Below are 12,165 nucleotides of genomic sequence, written 5' to 3'. Positions count from 1 at the left end.
AAAACTAAATACAACTGGTTTAAAAAAAGGTAGCAATAAAATAACTCCTAATAGTATTCTGCCATACTCATAGTTAAGTGCCTTTTCAGCCATCATTAAAAAGGCTTCCTTCTGCCACAGATGGGAACAAATACAGAGACCCACAGTCAGACATTACACACACACACACACACACACACACACACACACACACACACGGGGTGGGGGAGGCAGAGGGGGAGGCAGAGAGGGAGGGAGGGAGAGGGAGAGGGGGGAGAGAGAGAGAAAGAGAGAAAGAGAGAGAGAGAGAGAGAGAGAGAGAGAAAGAGAGAGACTTTGAAACACAAAGCTCTAAACCGAGATATCTCCATTAAATCCCTCTCCTCAGAGCTCAGGAAACCACTAGGAAGAAGAGGCAGAAGAAGTTGGAGGCAGAAGAAGAGATGGAGGACACCAGGAGAACAAGGACCTCTAAAACAACTGAGTTTTGTTGAACTTCGCACATGAACTCATAGCTATTGAAGCAGCAATCACAGGGCCTACATGTGTCTGCACCAGGTCCTCTGTATGTGTGTATATATATATACACATTTTCCCCTTTTTCTTTCTTTTTTTTGGAGGGGGGGGTTGGTTTTTCAAGACAGAGTTTCTCTGTGTAGCCCTGGCTGTCCTGGAACTCACTCTGTAGGCCAAGCTGGCCTTGAAACTCAGAGATCTGTCCGCCTCTGCCACTCAAGGATTAAAGGCATGCACCAACACCACCTGGCCCTCTGCATATTTATTATAGTTTTCAGCTTAGTACTTTTATGAGACCCGTGTAAACAAGTGGGTCTCTGATTCTTGTACCTTCTCTTGGGTCTCTTTTATTATTCTGTTGGCCTGGGCTTGTCCAACTTCAACATGATGGTTTTCATTTTATCTTATTATATTTTATTTTGTTGTTATCTCCTAGAAGCCTGTTCTTTTCTAATGAGAAACAGAAAGGGAGTAGATCAGGATAGGAGAGGAGGTGAGGAGTAATTGGGAGAAGCAGAGGGAGAGGAAACTGTATTCAACTGTACTCAGATTATATTGTATGGAAAAAGAATCTATGTTTAATAAAAGGGGGGGGGGATTCAGAAGGTGCTGGCACATGCCTTCAGAACCAGCACTAGGGAGGCAGAGGCAAGTGGATCTCCCAATTCAAGGTCAGCCTGGTCTACAGAGTAAGTTTCAGGACAGCCAGGTCTACACAGAGCAACCCTGTTTTTGGAAAAAAAAATTGGGGATGGGGGAGAGAAAAAAAATGCCTACACACCTTTAATCCCATTTATCACCATGTTTGCTCCCCAAAATACTTGTTCTTTTAAAATTAAATTAATGCATAATCATTGTTTTCAGTCCTGAAGAATGGGAACTGCTGTGTTTGTAAATAAAGTATCACAATGATAATTAGCTTTATTAAAGGCTATCTCAGGGGCTGGCAAGATGGCTCAATGGGTAAAAGTGCTTGCCTTAAAACCTGACTTACCTGAGTTTTATGAAAGAACTGACTCACTTGAGTTGTCCTCTGATTTCCACATGTGCTTCTGGCATGCTCATATGTACACATACAGATACAGATACACAATAATAAATAAATGCAATAAAATATTTTTAATTAATATGTTTTAGTGTGACATTACTTTTATGGCTTGAGGTCTATACTATTAAAGTAAATGAAAAGCTATTTTTTTCTCTAGGTTCTGGAGCACTGGGCCACCTGACAGGAAAGGATAAGGTCTACCAAAGGCATCTTTCACTTACACATGTAGCCAACAGTACCAACTCTTCCTCGAACCAGCTCCCCTTCTGGGATTTCCAGAGCTAGACCAAGATCAGAAATTCGGATGTGTCCTGTGTGTGTTCAAACACAATATACAGATCATGGGAAGAAGTAACAGCATTTAGTAACAATTTTAACTGGGAGGCAAAGTCCATCTAAAAAGCATTGATGAGGGCTGAGGATACAGCTTAGTAGTAGAACACTTGCCTAGCATATTCAAAGCTCTGGATTTCATACCCATGCTACAAAACACACATACACATACCAAATATGTATAAAAAATAGCAGTATCTAAAAGTTACATTTAACTTTTACACATGTAATGAAATTTCATATAGCATATTGAGTTTCACTAACAGCAAGAAATTAGATTTATACTTGAAAAAGCCCTTTAACTGTTTATCACCAGATAAAAACAGAAGTACCATATTTATTATTTCCTTATAACTACCAGTGGAAATAATGAAATTAAGACCCTTTACTTAGAGACCTTGACTATGCAAATGTTTTATGTATAGAATGGCATAAATGTTTGTTAAATTCCTATAAAAATAACAAATTACAAAAAAAGTCCTTCTACAGATACTTGCCATTGGATTTAGACTCACCCTATTGACACACCTAGTAAACTACTCTGTGTCCTACAATAATATGTCCTCTCCCCGCCTCTCCTTTAAAGCATCTTCAGTGCCAACTCTAGACAGCAGTATAGCACATCTGACCACAAATCACATGCTTAGAGTCAGATGCTGCAGACACAACCTGGGAAAGTTACTTTTTCCAGCACCTTTCCTCTTCACGGAGTTGGCACATAAGTTAGGTAACAAGCAGAAAGCAGTGGCAGAAGTAGACCTAAAGCTATGTACTGATTAATGCCCTGTATTTGCCTTCAGGACTCAGCCACATGGGCCTATTTTCTGTAGCAATCACTCTGGCTCTGGTTCTGGTTCATGGTCTCTACTATACATGAAGATCCTTTTAGCCACTAAGAATCATTAGACAGAAGCTCCTTCTCAATATTGCTAACCTAATTAGTGTAAACACAGCCAGCATCCTGGCAATAGGGCTCCTCCTCAAATCCAAAGCACCCATGATGCTGACAAGGAGCTGACTACAGGGCTAGTCCCATCTACCACCACAGGTCCCCATAACAGCAGTCCACACCCTGACCTGTGACATGTGATAGATGACGAGGATAGCACTGAAGGCAGCATGTCAAGTTCAGAGAGCTGAGGAGTAAAGAAAAATAAACATGGGCCAATAGCAGAAATCCAGGAGGGCAAATACTCACTTTGGGTTTATTTTCCCCTACTTAAAACATCTGGCATCTTTGCTTTTACATAAGACAGGTGATGTCAATGCATCTGTTTGGGTTGGTTTTGTTTTTTGTTGTTGTTGTTTGTTTGTTTATTTTTGGTTTTTGGTTTTTTTGTTTTGTTTTGTTTTGTTTTTTTGGGTTTTTCGAGACAGGGTTTCTCTGTGTAGCTTTTCCTGGATCTCACTCTGTAGACCAGGCTGGCCTCGAACTCACAGAGATCCGCCTGGCTCTGCCTCCCAAGTGCTGGGATTACAGGTGTGCGCCACCACCGCCCAGCGAGTTTTTAAGAACACATCCCAAAGAGTTTCTTTTAGTTATTATCTCCAGTCCGCATTAACTGGTTATGTCCACATTAGCTTCCAAGTACGTGTGTCCCTCTGACAGTTGTACACTTAGGCGTGAAAGCCTCTCTTCACTTACCACGATCATCAAGGAGGATATTCTCTGGCTTTAGGTCTCTACAAGGAAAGACAACAAAAAGCTGTCATTTAGAAGTCAGTACTGTAGTTCCTGAGCACTGAGAAGAAATAGCCACAGATATCTTAATGGCAAAAATCAGTAGCTAGAAGGGCAGAAAGTAAAACCACCCTCTGTGAGCAATCTGAAATGTACAGGCTTCAGACACAACTACAGGTAGCTCAAGAATGCTACAAAATTTGCTAGGCATAGTGACGTATGCCTACAAAAATAAAAAAGAATCTCAGCAAGCATCATACACATGTTAAATATAAAATGAACTTCTTTAAATAGTCCGGCCGAGTTAAAGACATTTTAGTGGTTCTGTATGCAGGCCTAAGTAGGGAAAGCAATTAGTCCTTAATGAATATCACTCATTCTGTCTTGTTGTTAATATATTTTAAAATGAATTACATTTCATGAAAAAATACTTTCAACAGTTTTATATTTAATTATGACTCCACATTTCAGGAGAGTCCAACTTCCCTAAGTACCTCTGTCAATCTGTAGACATTATCACTAGAGCACAAGAAAAGGACAATCTGAAGCCAGCAGTACAAGACAATACCCCAGAAATAATGCCACAGCAGCAAGATGAGCCAGAGGACCAACACAGGGAAATCTCAGAGATCCAAAGTGAGCACCTGCCAGCAGCAGACAGCTGGTGCCTGCCGTCTGTTCAGGAGGCTCATGGTGGATGTCACTGCTGTCAGGGCAGAGGTAGAAAGCGGGTAGGGGAAACCATGTGGCCTGGCAGGGGCTATTTCCAGTGGGCACATATGTATTCATTCTCTAGGTACAAGAATAGTGAGCATTTTTATTTTTCCTTTTTATCTTTCTAGTAATTAAAAAAACCCTATTAAACATTTCTAAAAACTAAACTATTCTTGGCATGGAATTTTCACAATCTCATTGATTTTCTATTCTTTCCAGTTATCCTTCCATCTCACATGTCTCAGAGGACCCAACCCAAACCTCTCTGCTCAAATGCGGCCTGCCATCACTATGGCTCCCCTGAGTCCTGCCTCAGATATACATTTCTGCCTGGTCCTTTGTGTTCTATGGGTTAATTAAAGTGTTAGAAGCAGGGCTGGAGAGATGGCTCAGAGGTTAAGAGCACTGACTGCTCTTCCAGAGGACCTGAGTTCAATTCCCAGCACCCACATGGTGTATCACAACCATCTGTAATGAGGTCTGGTGCCCTCTTCTGGCCTGCAGGCATACATGCTGTATAATAAATAAATAAATCTTTTAAAAAAATAAAGTGTTAGAAGCTAACCCTATGCCTGGCCCTCTATATAATCAGCTATGTGAACAACTGAAGATACTACTGTGAGCCAGTAAATATCTCTTATGACAATTCCTATCTCCACCCCAACACCCACCCCCTAAACACAGGAAGCTGTTGAATAGAACTCTTCAAAACTGTGATGGGATGCTGAAGTGTCATGTCGTAGAAAATTATTTTAAGGTCTGTTACTTTTGTTTATGTTACATTTGTTTAACTCTGTGAGGTTGTGTTACTTTGCCTGTCTAAAACATTTGATGGTCTAATAAAGAGCTGAATGGCCAATAGTGAGGCAGGAGAGAGAAATAGGTGGGACTAGCATGCAGAAAAAATATATAGGAGAAAGCTGGGAGGAAAAAGGAAGAGAAAGCAGCAGCCAGAAAAGGAGGAGGACTCCAGGAGCCAGCCACCAAGCTACACAGCAAACCAGAGTAAGATTTACATAAATAAAAGACTGGGAAAAGCCCAGAGGCAAAAAGTAGCTGGGATAATTTAAGTTAAAGAAAGCTGGCAAGAAACAAGCCAAGCTAAGGCCAGACACTTATAAGTAATAATAAACCTCAGTGAGTAATTTATTTGGAAGCTGGGTGGATGGCCCCTCAAAATAATGAAAAAAAAAAAAAAGAAAGAAAGAAAGAAAACAACAACCCAATAACAGTGTCACTCTCCATAGTAGATGGCTTCCTGAAGGGTGTGGGAGGGCAAGGGCTCAGTCCTATTTAAGGGGCAGACCACTGAGAGTTCAACCATGCCTCAATGAGTATACACAAATTGGACTTTTTTTTTTGCTCAGGGGAGCAGGTCACAGGGCAGGGGGAAGTGAATGTGAATAGGTATATGATGTAAAATCCCAAAAGATATCAATTAAAATATTACAAAAAATAAAATAAAACTACCATTAATATTTTTAAAAACCAAGAATCATTGTTGTGGGATATTTGTGCACTGTATGAAGATGTATTGCTGTGATTGGTATAATGAAAAGCTGAACGGCCAATAGCTAGACAGGAGAGAATACAGGACTTTCAGGCAGAGAAAGAACTCTGGGAAGAAAAAAGGTGGAGATGCCATTGAGATGCAGACTAAAAGTCAGATATATGATACAGAGGAGAGGTAACTGGGAATGGGGCAGAATGTAGATTAAAAAAATATGGGTTAATTAAGTTATAAGAACTAGTTGAGAAAAAGCCTAAGCTAAGGCCAAGCTTTCATAATTAATAAGAAGTCTCCATGTTGTTATTTTCAGGCTTGTGGTCCTTTTGTAGTAGAAAGTACTACTACAAAAATTTCTCTATTGTTATTATCTCTGCTTCAGTTAATGCTTCCAAGTTCATGCTTCAGTTCCTGCCCTAACTTCTGTCAGTGATGGACTGTGACTTGGAAGCATAAGCCAAATTCTTTCCTTCCCCAGAGAATTGGCCAGAGTATTTAATCACAGTAACAAAAACTAAACTAGAATTATAATTGTTGCAATAATATAGGCTGAACACTAGTCAAAAATCTGGTATCTAAATGCTTGAAACTCTGACATACTGTGGTTCATTGTCTAGATCCAAAGTAATAACCATCTATTACTGAATACCCACTATATTCCCACCACAGTCATGACTGTGAACTATATATACTCCATCTCTAGCCATTTTCACAAAGATTCTCCATAGTAAGTACAGATACGGTGTTGCAAAATTATAGACACATACTAGGAGACAAGCTATGATATTGGATATGTGTTGCTAAGTAAGCACCAGGGCATTAGACCACCAAGTGCTGTTTCTCAAACCATCCTTCATAAGCTTTATTTTTCCAGGCTTTTGATGAAAGTAAATAGCTCTTTTCTTTCTTTCCTTTCCTTTTCTTTCTTTTTTTTTTTTTTTTTTTTTTTTTGGTTTTTCGAGACAGGGTTTCTCTGTGTAGCTTTGTGCCTTTCCTGGAACTCACTCTGTAGCCCAGGCTGGCCTCAAACTCACAGAGATCTGCCTGGCTCTGCCTCTCAAGTGCTGGGATTAAAGGCGTGTGCCACCACTACCTAAACAGCTCTTTTCAAACCATCCCTGAGATTGGGTACAACATATTTTAGCAAAGAAGACACTGAACATAATAACATAATGAGATGTGATATGCCCTTGTTAGTAGTTAGGCTATCCCAGCCTCTCAACTGTAAAGGGTTTATTAGATGCATTCTCTTGGCTCTTTTTGGGTTGAATGGTGATGATCTAATCATAATCCTAAAACAGGAAGATAGACTATTTGGCATATCCATGAGTTAAAGATAAATAATATTTACAGCTGAAACTGCAGGATCCCCTTCTGACTTGAATACAACACATATGCAATTGTTGGACTCTCATGTAGAGTAGCCATTCCTGCTTTGACCTGGAAGTTCCAACCCTCACTCGGGCTTCAATAACAGTCACACCTACAAAGGCAGGGCTGAGAGAGGACCCTGAAGACGGGAGATCCAAATGTGCAGGCTCTATTGCTTCCTGAACCCAGGACGCTGGAGACAGACCAAGCAGAGTTCTCCAGAGAACATCGCCAGATTGTGCCACACCTTTCCAAGACCCTGTTACCTATCCCTTCACTTGTAAGTTACCCCACAAAATAAACCTCCCTTTTAACTATGTGGAGTGGCCTTAATAATTACACCAATATCTGGCGCCCAACGTGAGGCAAATTCCAAAGGCCTGTCTATCACCTTTCACACCTCATATTAGTCCACACTTGCTGCCCTGACGGCTACCCCAGCATGGCCTTGTGCAAGGTTTTCTGTTTTTCACTGATGCCTCAGGTGAATGTCATCAGCCTCTTCTGGGGAGTAACACTAAGCATGAGTAGACAAGAGCCACACTAAAGAAGGATGCTGATATGCTGCAACCATGTTGTGAACAACATGCTAGGCACACTTGAGAATAACACTAAGAGAAAGAACATGGGGCTGGTACAAGCACTCTGGATTAACTGAAACTTTAGTGTAGCCTCCAAGATCTTAAAAGGGATCTGGTACTCTAATCTCAAGGGATCAAGAAAGTGGATGCTGTTCTGAGATAAATGATAGTTAACCATAGAGCAAGGCTGCTCTTACCTCCAAGCAGGACCCAAATTAACCTCAACAAGCCCTGGATACTATCTGTCTTAGGGAGCAGTGACACTACTACAGAGAACTCTACATGCCCCCTCCCCCATCTGAGGACAGAACCCAGGGCCTTGTGATTGCTAGGCAAGTGCTCTACCACTGAGCTAAATCCCCAACACCAGAACTCTACATCTCAATGAGCAGGCTCAGATTACAGGGAGTTTGTCTCTAGTAGCCCAAGTAGTACTGCATAGGTAGCCCCACACCAAGAAGAAACAACTCACATAAGCTATCAGACATTCTTCAGCAAAATAAAATGTCTGCCCAACCATCCAAATTGGGTAAGTCCCACCCAATGGTTTCTAACAACTTTCTTCTGAAATCCTGTAAGAGAGCTCCTCTTCTCTCCTACTAAATGATCCTCTTTCCAGGAGCTCATCTGCTTCCTCTTCTGCAGATGTCAGTAGATCTTTACTTTGCTTATGCTCATCACTGGAAAATTATTTTACTGCCCACGTCACCAGCCTTCTAGACACCAACATGCACAGGAAAGAGCTATGCTCCTGGTTGGAGTGAAAGAGGAAAAGAAAGGCAAAGGCTCATTGCCATGAAGAATGTTTTAAGATTCATTTTTAGACTGATGTGTTTGCATCTGTGTCATGTGATAACGTCACAGACATTTATGAACTGTCTGATATAAGCGCTGGGAACTATGGTCTTCTGTAAGAGCAGTCAGCACCCTTAGCTGCTGAGCCCCTTTTGCAGTCCCCACTGCCATGAGTGCTGTGATCTTGATTAAGAAACTTGGACCTAATAAACTTGAAAGCAAGTTAGTGTCAGTTAGAATCCACTTCCCAAAATACTGAGATGCTGCTGAAAGCACTCAAGAAATAGGTTTATGTGGGGCAGTGGTGGCACATGCCTTTAATCCCAGCACTCGGGAGGCAGAGGTAGGCGGATCTCTGTGAGTTTGAGGCCAGTCTGGTCTACAAAGCAAGTTCCAGGAAAGGCGCAAAGCTACACAGAGAAACCCTGTCTCAACCCCCCCCCCCCCGAAAAAAAGAAAGAAAGAAAGAAAGAAAGAGAGAGAGGGAGGGAGGGAGGGAGGGAGGGAGGAAGGAAGGAAGGAAGGAAGGAAGAAAGAAAGAGAAAGAAAGAAAGAAAGAAAGAAAGAAAGAAAGAAAGAAAGAAAGAAAGAAAGAAAGAAAGAAAGAAGAAATGGGTTTACTTCCCAGCACAGGTTAAGTATCCCTTATTTGAAATATTTGAGACAAAGAGTGCTTCTGGATTTCAGACTTTTAAAATACTTTACATACATAATGAGATACTCTGGGAACAGACTAAGACACAAACATAAAAGTCTTTTATGTTTCTTATACATATTATACACATAACCTGAAGGCAATTTCCACACTATTCTTAGTGTACATATACTTGAGTGTGGTACTGTAGACTGAACCTAGGACCTCATGCACACTAGGAAAGCATTCTACCAGTGAGCCACTTCTTCAATCTTGCTATCTGCATTGTGATTGTGATTTATCACATAAGGTCCAATGTGGAATTTTCTACTTATGGTATCTTATCAGTGCTCAAAAAGTTTTGAGAGCTAAAAAGATGAATCAGTAAATAAAGTACTTACCACATAAGCATAAAGACTGGAGTTCAGATATCTAGAGCAACATCAAAGGTATACAGACAAGCCCTGTGGTGGCGCATACCTTTAATCCCAGCACTTGGGAGGCAGAGGCAGGCAGATCTCTGTGAGTTCAAGGCCAGCCTGGTTTACTGAGCTAGTTCTAGAAGAGCCAATGCTATACAAAGAAACCTTTTAAATGTTTTTAAGAAACCAACCCTCCCCACAAAAAAGTAAAGATGTGACGGCAGCCTGTAATTACAGAACTCAAGAGGCAGAGACAGGTTGTCTGTACCTAGGGTAAGAAGGTTAGCTAGACTAGCTGGAACTGGTGAGTTTCGAATTCACCAAGACCCTAATACAATAAATACAGAGTGATTAAGAAAGACAACCAATGTCAATTTGGAGCCTCCACATGCATGTGTACATACATGAACATGTACCCACACATACATGTATACCCATACACACACAAATTAGCATATACTCATGCACAACTGAGAAAGTGTGTGTGTGTGTGTGTGTGTGTGTGTGTGTGTGTGTGTGTATGTGTTGGATTTAAGATCCTTTCAAATTTCAGATATTAGGACTAGAGATGTTCAAATCATAGTATATAAAGAACTATTTAGTAATCAGCAGAAATTCTAACTTAGAAGAATATGATTCATAGCAGTTCTTATAAACATTTTAAAAAAGTGTTATCCTTTCCTTAGCCATACAAATTTCAGAAAGGATAAAAGAAATCCACAGTCTATCTTTCAAACTACTCACTATAGATTCTAACATATGTCTTCATTCAATGTCACTGTCCCTCCATCAGCAGGATCTGAGTTTTGGGGGTGGGACATATCTCTTGCCTTACACATACTCCCAGAGTATGTCCTAGCATGCAGTTCAGGGATACATCTGGCTACTGATTAACTCACAGGACAACAGTCATCTACACTGCCTACGGGCCTATTTGACCAGCTCACCACTGGAAAACTTTGAAGTCCAATTGTACCCTCCCCTTGCTTTTCTCCTCCACACCAGACTATTACCACCACCCTCTTCCTTTCCTTTTGTTTTACTCTTTGGAGGCAGGTCTCACAGTGTAGACCCCACTGTTCTCAAACTCTCCATCCTCCTGGGATTGCAGGTGCATGCCAATGACCCTTTCTCCACTGTATGAAGAAGGGAGTTGATCATACCTGCAATCCCAGCATTAGGGAGGCTGAGGTCAGAGAATGGATGACAACAGTCTGGTTATTGGCTTTTCAATCCACAATTCATTCACAAGACAAAGAGATTCAATGAACAGCTAAACATTCATTTTCTTAATAACTTTATAATAATATTTTCTCTGAATTGCTTACAACTACAGTATTCCAAATAAATGAAATCTTGTGGTCTATATCTTATTTAATAAAACACTCCATTTTTTATTAGAACTCCATTATTTATTAGAACACTCCATTGAAACTACCAGTCAAGACTTCAGTTTTCTCCTTCTGTATAGAAATGACAAGAACACTAGAGCCTTCTGGACCCACATTCCTCCCTCATTCCTCTCTGTGAATGAATGCCATCCTATTGGGAAGATAAAATGACAATGTATGCTGTGATGTTAGTGTTTATTGTCAGCTTAACAATATCAAGAAAACCCTAGAAAGTAGGCCTCTGACGACCTCTGCCAGAATTTATCCAGATTTCATTAATTGAAATGGGAAGACCTGCTCACTGTGGTCAGCACGCCCCCCTGGTTCAATTCTGACCTGTATGAAAGAGATATCTTGATAGAGGGAGTCATTATGGGGTTAGGGAGAAATCTGGTACTAGGGAAATTCCCAGGAATCCACAAGGATGACCCCAGATTAGACTACTAGCAATAGTGAAGACGGTGCCTGAACTGGCCTTCTGTAATCAGATTGGTGACTATCCTAATTGTCATCATAGAACCTTCATCCAGTAACTGATGGAAGCAGATGCACAGATCCATAGCCAAGCACTAGGCCCAGCTCTGGAAGTCCAGTTGAAAAGCGAAAAGAGGGATTATATGAGCAAGTGGCAGGGGGGGGGGGGGGGGGTGGGTGGTAGGAAGGTGTTTCAAGATCATGACAGGGGAAACCGACAGAAACAACTGAACTAAGTTCATATGAACTCATGAACTTTAGACTGACACCTGTGGAACCTGCATGGGACCAGGCTAGGCCCTCTGCACATGAGAAACAGTTGTGTAGCTGGGTCTGTTTGAGGGGCTCCTGATCTATCCTTGGTGCATAAAGTGGCTTTCTGGAGCCCATTACCTATAGTGGGATGCCTTGCTCAGCCTTGATGCAGGGGGAAAGTGCTTGGTCCTGCCTCAACTGAATGTATCAGGCTTTGCTGACTCCCCATGGGAGCCCTTACCCTCTTGGAGGAGGGGATGGGAGTCAGGGAGATAGGCTGGGGGTGGAGCAGGAGGTTGAATGAGAAGGGGATCTGTGGTTAGTATGTAAAATGAATTTTAAAATTTTTTAAATAAATTTAAAAAAAAAGAAATGAAAAGTAAAACCACCATTCAGGAAAAAAGAAAAAAGAAAGGTAAAAAGCCCTGAGGCAAAATTTAGATGAAGAGAAACAGCTTAAATTA

At 41.1% G+C, this 12,165-nt stretch overlaps 1 protein-coding gene across 5 annotated transcripts in view; it reads right to left on the bottom strand.

Moving 5' to 3' along the window:
- Grk4 (G protein-coupled receptor kinase 4) overlaps positions 1–12,165 on the bottom strand; it is a 107,857-nt gene that overhangs the window by 17,739 nt on the left and 77,953 nt on the right. For all 5 annotated transcript variants that reach the window (XM_036201267.1, XM_036201268.1, XM_036201265.1 and 2 more), the window contains exons 10-11: positions 3,522–3,559; positions 1,765–1,854 (exon numbers count right to left, since the gene is read on the bottom strand). In XM_036201267.1, coding sequence (XP_036057160.1) covers positions 1,765–1,854; positions 3,522–3,559 — 128 coding nt within the window. The remainder of the gene's footprint in view (positions 1–1,764; positions 1,855–3,521; positions 3,560–12,165) is intronic.

Source organism: Onychomys torridus, chromosome 10 (assembly GCF_903995425.1).
Source record: "Onychomys torridus chromosome 10, mOncTor1.1, whole genome shotgun sequence".
Classification (NCBI taxonomy): domain Eukaryota; kingdom Metazoa; phylum Chordata; class Mammalia; order Rodentia; family Cricetidae; genus Onychomys; species Onychomys torridus.
Note: the sequence above shows the minus strand (reverse complement) of the source record. Positions and strands in the feature narration are given on the sequence as shown.